Raw genomic sequence first — 13,316 nt, 5'->3', positions numbered from 1 at the left:
AAGTAAACGTGCCTCTTGCCCTCCCCACCCTACCCCCTCTCCACATCCAGGAGGTGACAAAGAAGGTTGCTGTGTGTATCAGGTTGGGGGCAAAACTGTCACTCTTCTCGCTTTCCCCCAGCCCCTAGCAACCATTCCTTTTATTGACAAATGGTATACTATTGTGTGGATATATCACATTTCATTTATCCATTCATCATTTGATGGACGTCTTGGTTGTTTTCCCTGAGTGGAAATGTAGATAATGACATTTCCACTTGAATAATGCCTCTACAAACATTGGTGTACAAGTTTTTGTGTGGACATGCGTTTTCATTTATCTTGGGTATATATACCTAGGAATGAAATTGCTTGTTCATATGCTAACTCTGTGTTTAACATTTTCAAGAACAGCCAAACTCTTTTCCAAAGTGACTGCACCATTTTATATTCCCATTGGAAATGGTAATGGTTCCACATTTTCACCAATATCTATCCCTTGCCTTTTTGATTATAGGCATCTTAGTGAGTGTGAGGTGGTATCTCATTGTGGTTTTGATGTGTGCTTCTCTAATGACTAATGATGTTGAGCCTTTTCTCATGTACTTATTGGCCATTTGTGTGACTTCTTTGGAGAAATGTCTGTTCAAATCCTTTGCACATTTGTATGTATGTATGTGTTGACTGATTTTTTTAAAGATTTTATGTATATATTTATTTGAGAGAGAAGAGAACATTTGAGCAGCAGGAGGGGCAGAGGGAAAGAGAGTATCTTAAGCAGACTCTGAGCTTGGAGCCCAATACATGGCTCAATCTCACCCTAAGATCATCACCTGAGCCAAAAACAAGAGTTGAACACTTGACACAATGATCCACCCAGGCACTCCATTTGCATATTTTGAGATAGGCTTATTTGTTTTCTTGTTATTCAGTTGTAGATGTTCTTTGGATATTCTGGATACAAGTCCCTTGTCAGATACATGATTTGCAAATATTGTAACAGTAAATTCTGCAGAACATCTCTGTAACAGAATGTTTTACCTAACAAAAAATCCATTCTTTCATATCATCTAATACTTAGCCCACATCCAGATTTCTCAACTTACCTCAGTAATAGATTATAATATACATATATTATTATACATAATAATAGATTAAACTTCATCTTATGTCTCCTAAATCTTTTCATACCTATAACCATACATCCATAATTTTTCATGCCATTTATTTGTTGAAGAAACTGGGTTATTCATACCGAGGGGTATTCCACATTTTGAATTATATAACTTATTCTATTGCATTCTATTTTTCCATTATCTAGAAGTTAAAATAAAAACTTGGGCAGATTCAGGCCAAAATTTCTGTTTGTTTCAAGTTTTTATCTAAATTCTAGTTAGTTAATAGGAAAAAAAAAAACCCTAAGGGTTGCTAGAGGAGAGGTAGGTGGAGGGATGGTGTAACTGGGTGACAGGCATTAAGGAGGACACATGATGTAATGAGCACTGGGTGTTATATGCAACTGATGAATCATTGATCTCTACCTCTGAAACTAATAACACACTATATGTTCATTAAATTTAAATAAAATTAAATTTAAAAATAAAAATAAAAGTTCTATGGAAAATAACAAAAAAATAAATTCTAGTTAGTTATCATATAGTGTAATATGGGTTTCAAGAATAGAATCTAGTGATTCATCACTTACAGCATTACTTACACAACACCCAGTGTCCTCCCAAGTGTCCTCCTTAATCCCCGTCACCCATTTAACCCATCCCTCCACCCACCTCCCCTGCAGCAACCTCAGCTGTTCTCTATAGTTAAGACTCTCTTATGGTTTGCTTCCCTCTCCTTTTTTTCCCTTCCCCTATGTTCATCTGTTTTGTTTCTTAAATTCTACATATGAGTGAAATCATACGATATTTGTCTTTCTCTGGTTGACTTATTTCATGTAGCATAATATGCTCTATCTCCATCTCCATCTTTGCAAATGACAAGAATTCATTCTTCTTATGGCTAAGTAATCTTCCAGTGTTTATATATACCACGTCTTCTTTATCCATTCATCAGTCAATGGTTCTTTCCATAATTTGGCTGTTGTTGATAATGCCACTATAAACATCAGGGTGCATATGCCCCTTTGAATCTGTATTTTTGTATCCTTTGGGTAAATACCTGGTAGTACAATTGCTGGGTCATAAGGTAACTCTATTTTTAACTTTTTGAGGAGCCTCCATACTATTCTCCAGAGTGGCTGCACCAGCTTTCTGGTGCAAGAGTGTTCCCCTTTCTCTGCATCCTTGCCAACATCTGTTGTTTCCTGACTTGTTCATTTTAGCCTTCCAACAGGTGTGAGGTGGTATCTCATCATAGTTTTGATTTGTATTTCCCTGATAATGAGTGATATTGAACATCTTTTCATGTATCTGTTAGCCATCTGGATGTCTTCCTTGGAAAAATGTCTATTTATGTCTTCTGCCCATTTCTTAACTGGATTATTCATTTTTTGGCTGTTAAATTTGATAAATTCTTTATGGATTTCAGATATTATCAGATATGTCATTTGCACATATCTTCTCCCATTTCGTAGGTCAGGCCAAAATTTTTTAAAATGCTTCATAGACAGCCCTGTGCAATTCCTACTTGTGCATACACTATTAATATCCATGCCACTGTAATGTGCTGAATGTTTGTGTTTCTCCAAAATTCATGTGTTGAAGCCCTAGACCCCAGTGTTTTAAGATGTGGACTTTGGGAGGAAACTAGGATTAGATGCTCATGAGGGTGGGGCACTTGTGATGGGTTTAGTGCCCTTATAAAAAGAGAAAAAGAAGAAAGGCCATGTGAGGTGGCCATCTATAAGCCAGGAAGATACCCCTCACTGGACATCAAATCTGCCAGCACCTTGATCTTGGCCTTCTCAGCCTCCAGAACTGTGAGAAATAAATGTGTGTTGTTTAAACCACTTAGTCTATGGTATTTTGTTACAGCAGCCCAAACAGACTAAGACAGGCCTCTGTCCCACATTTGGTGAAATTAAGGCTTGAGGTTGATCACGGGGCTCACGTATCACCACGCTAGTATATCCACTATGGGATTCCACTCAAAATTTCACTTACTAGTTTATATATATATATATATATATATATATATATATATATATATTTTAAGATTTTATTTATTTATTTGACAGAGAGAGATCACAAGTAGGCAGAGAGGCAGGCAGAGAGAGAGAGAGGAGGAAGCAGGCTCCCCGCCGAGCAGAGAGCCCGACGCAGGACTCGATCCCGGGACCCCGAGATCATGACCTGAGCCGAAGGCAGCGGCCCAACCCACTGAGCCACCCAGGCGCCCCACTAGTTTATATGTTGATTACTGTTGTCTATCTTGATTGCCTCATTAGAGGTTGCAAAATGATTTTTTTCCTAATTTTCTAATTCCTTCTAGATGTATTAGATGGAATTAATCTAGAAAGAAAATCCCTCATCAACAAATTGGTTACCTTGAAATATAATTGAAATGTAAGAGGAAAAGCAGGATAAATGCTTGGATTGTTTTTACTTTAGAAAAAATAAACCAGATGCCCTGATAACTTTCAGTGATGACTACTGAGAGTCTGTCTTTACCTTTACTTATACTTTACACAACTATAGTACAATGTCAAGAGCAGGAACTGAATGTTGGTGCTGTTTGTGTACAGTTCTGTGACATTTTGTCATGTGTAGATATATGTGACCACCACCACAATCAAGATGCAGGACTTTTCCACCATCCCAAAGACCTCCCTCGGGCTACCCTCTTATGGTTACACACCACCCCCCATGTATCATCACTAACCCTTAGCAACCACTAGTCCATTTTCCATATCTATAACTTTGTCATTTTGAGAATGTTATATAAATGAAATCACACGATGTGTGACCTTTTGAGCCTGAGACTTTATTTTTTCCCTCAGCATCATGTTTGTAAGATCGACCCAAGTTGTTGTGTGTGTCAGTTTTTATTGCTGAGTAGTATTCCATAGTATGGATATGCCCATTTGTTTAGCCATTCACAATTGAGGGACATTTGGGTTGCTTCTGTTTGGGGGCTGTTACCAATAAAGTTGCTATGAACACTGATGTATATAGATTTTTGTGGGAAACATACAGTTTTAATTCTCTGGGGAAAATGCCCAGGAGAGCAATTGCCAGGGAGTACAGTAAATAAATGTACGTTCAGTTTTTAAAAATAACTTCCACCATTATTCTTTCTGATGCTTAAATTATTCCATCTTTTCCCAGTGGAAGACCTTTTGATTTGCCTTCTGTGTTTTTCTGACATGACCCATTAACCTTTTCTAGCTCTGTTTCTTTTCTGACTCAAGAAGGCATCGCAGGCATAACTTGTACATTTCCAACCCCAAACATTAAACCATGCTTTGTTACCTCTGACCACTTGCCTCTCATTGTTCTTTACAAAGTATTTTTGAGCCCGAAGTAATGAGTGAGCAGTAGATCTGCAATCTGTTCTCTCCCATTACTAGTCAAATCTTCTTACAAGGATACTGAGGACCAGTCTTCTGCAACCAAACCTGAGATTATTTGCTAGTGGGAGAGTCCTTTGAGATAGCAGCAAATACCCATGATTCTGGATTGCTTACAGTAAACAAACCTGAAATCTCTGGAAAATGTTAGTAAGCCAAGTAACTGAGTTCCAACTCAAAATAGCTCCTTCTGGGTAAATGCTATGACCACAAACATCATTTAGAGACCTCATGTGCTAGTCATACACTGCTAGCACGACTCTAAGATGGTAAAAGTCATATTAGAAAAAGTTTGGCTGTGTTCCTGTTTGGGCTATCATAACAAAATATCATAAACTGGGTGGCTTAAAACACAAACACTTACTTTCTCTCAATTCTGGAGGCTAGAAATGCAAGATCAAGATACCAGGTGACACAGTTCCTGGTGAGAACTATCTTCTTGCTGTGTCCCTACACAGTTTCCTTGGGGGCAGGAAGTTGGGCAGAAGAATTCTCTCATCTCCTCTTCTTATAAGGCCATCAATCCCATCACAGGACCTCACCCTTAGGACCTAATCTAACCCTAATTACCTCCCAAAGGCCCCATCTCTAAGTACCATCACAATGAGGGGTAGAACTTCAACATATGAAGGCGGGGCCACAAACAGTCCGTAACACAGTTTTGTATAAACATATACCTAATATATCAGCAGTGATTTTATTCCTACATAATTAAAGGGGTTTTTTTTTTAGATTTTTATTTATTTATTTATTTGACAGACAGAGAGAGATCACAAGCAGGCAGAGAGGCAGGCAGAGAGAGAGAGGAAGGGAAGCAGGCTCCCTGCTGAGCAGAGAGCCCGACATGGGACTCGATCCCAGGACCCTGAGATATGACCTGAGCCGAAGGCAGCGGCTTAACCCACTGAGCCACCCAGGCGCCCCTATTCCTACATAATTAACCAAAAGAAAGAAAACATATATTCACAAAAAAGACTTGTACAAGAGTACTTATTGAAGCTTTATTTATAATAGACAATAGCTGGTAACAAGACTAATATCCATCAATAGGATAAGAGACAAACCTATTTCAGAATATTCCTTGTATTCATGTGTTTGAGCTGCCATAACAAAACCACAGGCTGGGTGGCTTAAAGAACAGAAATTTCTTTTCTTGCAGTTCTGGAGTCTGGGAAATCTAAGATCAAGTTTCCAGTTGATGCAGTTTCTGGTAAGAGTTCTCTTCCCACTTGTAGACGGCCACCTTTCCACTTCGTCATCTTTTCCTTGGTGCACATATATAGGGAGAAAGAGAGTTGTCTGATGTCCCTATGAGGGCATTAATTCTATCAGATCAGTGCCCACTTTTTCAATTTCACTTAACTTCAATTATTTCCTTTGAGGCCCTACCCGCAGATCTAGCCACCCCCAAACATATGAACTGGTGGTGGGAGATAGACACAAACATAACAAGAACAACAAATTATCGAAAATGTAGTACAAAGATAAAGAGACAACAGATATGAAAGACAGGTTAGAAACCAGAGAGGTCTAAAATGTTTCTAATGAAGGAAGGAAGGAAAGAAAGGAGGAAGGAAGAAACCCATACCGAGATGTATACCAAAGACATCGGAAAGAGGTTTAGGGACGCCTGGGTGGCTCAGTTGGTTAGGCGGCTGCCTTCGGCTCAGGTCATGATCCCAGCGTCCTGGGATCGAGTCCCACATCGGGCTTCTTGCTTGGCAGGGAGCCTGCTTCTCCCTCTGCCTCTGCCTGCCACTCTGTCTGCCTATGGTTGCTCTCGCTTCTCTCTCTATGACAAATAAATAAAATCTTTAAAAAAAAAAAAAAAGAGGTTTTAAAACCACAGGAGAAATAAAGAAGGGTTTTGAGATCAAGTCCAGAGCTGGGCTCTGCACTCAGCAGGGAGTCTGCTTGAGATTCTCTCCCTCAGCAACAACACCGCCCCCCCAAGTGTACCTGTGCTCACTCTCTCAAATAACATCTTTAAAAATAAATAAATGTGGACTGGAAAAAAGAATAATAACAATGTCTCATTGTATTAAGAGAAATACAGCATTAAAACAAAAATAACATGTAAGTCAGGAGAAGGGACAGCCTCTTTAACAAAGAGTGATGGATCAATTCGATCTCTGTAAGGACAAAATGAACTTCATCCATACACAGAAAACATCTTTAAATGGATTATAGACTTAAATGTAAGAGATAAAGCTATTACGCTTCTAAAATAAAACATCAAAGATATTTTTCATGGCCTTAGGTCAGGAAAAGATTTCTTAGGATACAGAAAGCACAAACTATGGAAGAAAAAAAATTGATACATGTCATCAAAATTTTAAATGTTTGTTCTTCAAAAGACACTGGACTTATTTCACTCAGCGAAATAAGTCAAGCAGAGAGAGTCAATTATCATATAGTTTCTCTTATTTGTGGAGCATAACAAATAGCATGGAGGACAAGGGGCGTTAGAGAGGAGTAGGGAATTTGGGTAAATTGGAAGGGGAGGTGAACCATGAGAGACTATGGACTCTGAAAAACAGTCTGAGGGGTTTGAAGTGGCGGGGGGGTGGGAGGTTGGGGTACCAGGTGGTGGGTATTATAGAGGGCACTGCTTGCATGGAGCACTGGGTGTGGTGAAAAAATAATGAATACTGTTTTTCTGAAAATAAATAAATTGGAAAAAAATAGCAGCAAAAAAAAAAAAAAAGACACTGGAAAGAAAATGGAAATACAGGTCACAAACTGGGAGGAAAATATTGGCAAAACACATACCAGGTTGGACGGGTATGGAGAATATATAAAATAACTCTCACCAACTCAAAAATGGGAAGACACAACCAGATTTTTAAACCAGTAAAGAGTTAAACAGATGCTTCACCAAAGAAGATAGACAAAAGTAAGAATGCACATAAAAAGCTGCCCAATATTTTTTGTGTGTGAGAATGCATATTTTTATTGAGCAGTTGGGCATGAGGCTTAACTTATTCATGAGATTTGCTCAGTTTTATTTATTTTTTTTAAAGCTAGCCAGTATCAGTAGTCATTGGACAAATTTAAGTTCAAATTGCAATGAAATATCACTACATACCTAGCAGAATGGCTAAAATTAAAAGCCACCCAATAGCAAGTGTTGCCAAGGATGTGAAGCAACCGGAACTATCATGTAGTGTCGGTGGGAAAGCAAAATGATATAGACACTTTAGGGGAAAAAGCTTGACAATTTATTATAAAGGTAAACCTATAATTACCATATAGCCCAGCAATCCTGTTCTTAAGTACCTACTCAAGAGAAGCGAAAACATATGTCCCCATATAGACTTGTATATGAATTTTTTAAGCAACTTTATGCATAATAGCCAAAAAAAAAGGAAATAACACAAGTATCCATAAACTGCTGGATGAATCAACAAAGTGGTATAGTCACACAAGAGAATCTTAGTCACCTATAAAACAGAAATCACTAAAAAAAAAAAAAAACAAAAAAAACCAGAAATCACTACTAATATGTAGAACAACATAGATTAGGTCATGTGATTATGGAGCGAGAAATCCCAGATCTGCACCATTGTAAGCTGCCAGCCCAGGAAAGCCAGTGGTGTAGTCCCAGTCCAAACCCAAAGCTCTGAGAAGCAGGGGTGTTAATGGAGTCAGTTCCAGCCAGAATCTGAAAACTTGGGAATGAAGAATGCTGATGTCCAAGGGCAGGAGAAGATGGGTATCTCAGCTCTATTCAGACCCTCAAGGCTCAGGTGATGCCACCCTTATTGTTGAGACCCATCTTCTTTCCTCATCTACTGACTCAAATGCTAACGTCTTCCCAAAACACCCTTATAGGCACACCCAGAAATGATGTTTTAGCAGCTGTCTGGGGCTCCATCAGCCCCATGAAGTTGATGCATAAACACATTAATACTAACAATTACACAAAGACAAGCTGTGGCACTTTTCAACACCAAAACACTGGAGTACAGAAAATAAAATTAATTCTTACAAATCAACACCAAAAAACCCACAGGGTAACCCAATAAAAATGGAAAAAAGATATTAACAGGCAGTTCCCAAAGGAGGATATCCAATTGGCCAATAAAAGATGAAAAGGTGATCAACCAATCACATTAGTCATTAAAATAAAAGTTATTCGTTTCCATTTCTTATCCTCCAGTCTGGGAATAGGAGAAAAAAAACAGAAAATCTAACAATAATCTGTGTGGATGAGAATGCAGAGCCACAGGAACCTCATACCTTGATAGTAGCAAAGTAAGTTGGTACAATCATTCTGGAAATCAGTTTCACATTACATAATAAAATTAAGCATACTTACACCCCACAAGCAACAATCCTACAACAAGGTATATACTCTAGAGAAACTCTTGAATGTGTGCACCAACATCTTAGCTTAGGTCCTGCCTAAGGTCTAGACCAGAACATGGCACTCGGGTAGTTTACCTTGAGATAGTCTTTTTTTTTTTTTTTTAAGATTTTATTTATTTATTTGACAGACAGAGATTACAAGTACGTAGAGACGCAGGCAGAGAGAGAGGGGAGCAGCTCCCTGCTGAGCAGAGAGCCCAATGTGGGGCTCAATCCCAGGACCCTGGGATCATGACCTGAGCCGAAGGCAGAGGCTTAACCCACTGAGCCACCCAGGCACCCCTACCTTGGGATAGTCTTAAAGAACAGTAGTGGTGCGCTAGAATGATTAGACCAGGGAGAAAGGAAAGCCATTCGAAGGGGGTGTCATTGAGAGTCAGTGGAAGCAACTGGGGCTCAATCTTGCTGGACAGCCTTTGAGAAACTGTATAAAGTGAATTGCCCACCTCTGACCAGGAAATGGGGAATATTTATCCATTGGGTCCTGTCCCCATTGCCCAAAGATCCCTTTTCTTGGGATCTATGAGTAGAATAAATCACCTTTGCCATGGCATTTATCTCTTGATCTGCTGGCCCCGCCTGATCTGCCTAAGAGAACCTATTAACACATCTACTGACAATACTTGAATAAATGATCATATAGCTACACAATGCAATACTATACAGCCATATACATCCACAAACAACAAAACAAGGATGATTCCCACAAACAGAATTTTGACTGAATGTACAAAGACACAAAAAAATACATCAAGCACGATTTCATTTACATAAAGTTCAAAATAGGGAAAAGGGAATCTATAGCATGGAGCGATGCCTACGTAGGAAGTCAAACTGTAAAGAAAAGCAAAGAAATATGTATCACAAATGTCAAGATAGTAATTACCTCCAGAAGAGGAGGCAAGGGATTGTGATTTGGGGAGAGGGGCAGATGGAGAGCTTCTGGGGAACTGGTAATGGTCATGGTAATATTTTCTCACTGAGTGATTTTAACAGATTTTCTTTTTAGTGATTCTTTAAATTGTACATATGTATTTTATGAATTTGCTGCATACGTCCTGTTAATCAAAATATTTTTAAATGGTTATCATGTGACTTGATGAATGAGCAGAGGAGTAAAGAGTGAAGAGGCAAATGGATCAAAATGTTAATTGTATTATCTACCCAGTGCCAAGTGCAGGTGCTTGCTGACTAGTAAGAGGCTGGTATGGCTGCTGCAGAGTCTGGGAGGGACATGCAGTGGGGACAGACACACAGGCTACAGAGGACCTATATACTGGATTAAGGAGCTTGGACCTCTTCTGGCTGGCAATGAACAGCAAGAATCAGGCATTTATTCTTCACATCATGTGCTGGGGCTGGTGGAGGAAAACGCTCCCTTTCACCAGAGCCTCAAAGGAAGAGGGAGTCCCTCCTGGTCAAGAGCCAGAGCGTTGGGGGAAGGAGGCAGCCGGCAGGCTTGCCCAGCTCCCTGCGGAGCTCATGAAGGGCAAGCTGCTGTGCTGAGCGTCTCTGGCCGGTCAGCTCTGAGCTCCTTCTGGCCCACTGGGATAGATGTGACTGTCCTTATTTTGCAGACACAGCCAGTAGGTCATAGAGCAGGATTTGAATTCATCTGAAGTCGTTTGAGGCAGCCCATGTTTTTAATGACTTGCTCCAGTGTCTCTGCAAGACATCATTCTGGGGGTAAAGGAGAGAGGTGGGCAAGTCAGCAGTAAATAAGGATGGCAGTGCCATGGGAGGAGACAAGATCCCTAGGAGAAGAATACCAGAACTCCCCCTGAGACTACCAACAGAAAGAGGGCATCCTGGAAGGCTGGTTGGGGTGGGATGGGAGGAGGCCACCCTGATGTACACTGAGGAGATTAAGTAGACTTTACTAGTATTATTGATTTTTTTTTTTTTTGACAGAAAGGGACACAGCAAGAGAGGGAACACAAGCAGGGGGAGTAGGAGAGGGAGAAGCAGGCTTCTCAAGGAGCCTGATGTGGGGCTTGATCCCAGGACCCTGGGATTATGACCTGAGCTGAAGGCAGACTCTTAATGACTGAGCCATCCTGGTGCCCAATTAAGTAGACTTTTTAAAGAATAATGGCTTTGAAGAGAAGTGAAAAGGAGGAGGGTAGATGGGGGCGGGGACAGGATGGACAATGGATCCTCTGGTTACTGCCCAGTGGAACATTTGCCAAAATACCTACAAAGAGTCTGGTGCTAGTTCTCATTACTTTGATCCATAACAAATTGGAAGTAGGACTATTAGATTTGGGATAGAAAATCTAGAGCAGAATATATCTCTTTATGGGCAGATAAGGGAATGCTATAAGCAAAAATGTAAATGATTTTGAATTATGTTGATATCTATAAAACTACTATCAGAAATAGCCCAAATTTCCACCAGTAAGAGAATGTTTTAAAACTGTGGTGCATTCATACAGTTCTCTGCCTCATCCATCCCAGGCACTTTGTCTCTGGGTGTCTGCTCTCTTTTACTTTAGTTGATATGTAAACATTTGATTTTGCTTTCAGATGAACTGAGGACTACGCGTTCCTGTCTGAGCAAAGCGTAAAGACGGTCATTGTCCTTACAGAGCAAGGGAATCGGCTTTAGCATCAGATTGACTCCGTGCTGATCTTACCTTCACCGTTTACTCCTCTATAAAATGATACCAATCTCTACCTTGGTCAATTACCAAAATATAACGCCCGCTCCATGCCACACACCCTTCTGAGTCTTTGCAGATGTTAACTTAATCCACCCATCCAACACCCCTATGAGCTAGCTACTCTGGTTTGCTCGTTTTTCTAATAAACTGAGGCACAGACAGATTGAGTGACTTGGCACGTCACAAAGCTGGTGACGAGAGGAATGTGTTGATTCGGGATTTGAACGCCCACCGCCTTCTGGCTGTAGAACCCGTGCCATCCAACAGGAAACCAGCCCATTCCCGGAGCTGGCAAGCGGTGAGGACTCTGCGCACGGCGGCTGCAGGACGTTCGGCGTGCAAGTGGAATCGGCTTCTCCGGGAGGGAGGTTGGACTTCTGAGCGCTGGCGTGAGGCGGTGAGGACCCCGCCCGGGAATCCTGCGGCGGTCGGAAGCGGAGTCCAGTTCCGCGCGTCCGCCGCCGCAGGGGGGCGCTGCAGCCCTCGCCGGCTGCCCGCGCGCTCCAGGCGGTCCCCGCGGCTGGGCGCGCCGCTGCAAGATGTCCGTGCACCGCGGCCAGCGGCCCGCGCGGCCCGCCACCCGCCTCTCCTGGCTGCTGTGCTGCAGCGCCCTGCTGTCCCCGGCCGCGGGCTACGTGATCGTGAGCTCCGTGTCCTGGGCCGTCACTAACGAGGTGGACGAGGAGCTGGACAGCGCCTCCACCGAGGAGGCGCTGCCCGCGCTGCTGGAGGACTCGGGCAGCATCTGGCAGCGCAGCTTCCCGGCCTCCGCACACAAGGAGGACGCGCACCTGCCGCCTCCGCCAGGCGCCGCCCGCGCCAGGCCGCCCCCAGCGCCGCCTGGGATGTTCTCCTACCGGCGCGAGAGCGGCCCGAGGCTGCGCCCCGGCATCGCCCGCTTCCTGGCTCACGCCAGTGCCTGGGGCTGTCTGGCCACCGTGTCCGCCCACGAGAAGGTAAGCCGCCCCGCCGGGAGCCGGCTGCAGGTGCGTGCCTCGCGGTGGCCTGGGAACGGGGAAACGCTAGCGACCGCCCCCGGGGCTCGGACCCAGGTCTCACAGACGTGCCCAGCGGGCTGGGTTGCACTGTGGACGGCGCATAAATAATGGAACCAGATTGTGCTTTGCTTAACGTGGCAGAGGGGGAGGTGGGTGCTGACAGCCAGGCATCCTGCCAGGTGGATGGGGACTGAAGTGCAGTCTTGAGATGGTCAACGAGAAGTACGCATAACCAGTGCCTGACCCGTCCAGACCTGGACAAAAGAAGCCAGACCTGCCTTTGGCATCCCAGAGTAGGCGTGTGCGGCCTCCCAGCCCACGGCACCCAACAGACCCGAACTTCCTGGTCACCTACTGGAAAAAAGATGCCACGGGGATTTTGGTGGAAATTGACATTTTGAAATAATGGAACTCAAGAATTTTCCTGGAAAGGAGGCTTAGGGTGCAAAGTGTATACATGCTGGAATGAGATGTTTTCTGCTGCGATTTTATCACTCAGTTCGCAAATGTTTTACTCACCTGTTAGCCAGATTTCCACCTTAAGCCAAATGGCACAGATAAAAATGGGGATGTGACATCCATAAGTACACACCCTCCAGAAAGCTTTCAGGGCTGGTAAGATCCATATAAGGGTTTTATTACAGGGAGGTAGTTTGAAATCCTATTTAATTTATGCAAAAACAAATTTGGGGGGAATTGTAGGTCACTGAGCAGCAGGTAGGCTCTGAGCCAGGTGTGGGTCTCACCCATCTAGAAACTGGCCAAGTCACTGGGTTATCC

The 13,316-nt window shown here is 42.6% G+C and overlaps 1 protein-coding gene across 4 annotated transcripts in view; it reads left to right on the top strand.

The window, feature by feature from the left end:
- The first annotated feature begins 11,997 nt into the window (after nucleotides 1-11,997).
- Nucleotides 11,998-13,316, top strand: part of CREG2 (cellular repressor of E1A stimulated genes 2) — a 38,595-nt gene continuing 37,276 nt past the window's right edge. For all 4 annotated transcript variants that reach the window (XR_006386183.1, XR_006386182.1, XM_044263684.1 and 1 more), the window contains exon 1: nucleotides 11,998-12,494. Coding sequence is in view for 2 of the 4 variants with exons in the window: in XM_044263684.1 (XP_044119619.1) it covers nucleotides 12,078-12,494 (417 nt within the window). In the remaining 2 variants the exon portion in view is untranslated. The remainder of the gene's footprint in view (nucleotides 12,495-13,316) is intronic.

Source organism: Neovison vison, chromosome 8, assembly GCF_020171115.1.
Source record: "Neovison vison isolate M4711 chromosome 8, ASM_NN_V1, whole genome shotgun sequence".
NCBI lineage: Eukaryota > Metazoa > Chordata > Mammalia > Carnivora > Mustelidae > Neogale > Neogale vison.
The sequence above is the reverse complement of the archived record's forward strand: the minus strand, read 5'-3'. Positions and strand labels throughout refer to the sequence as shown.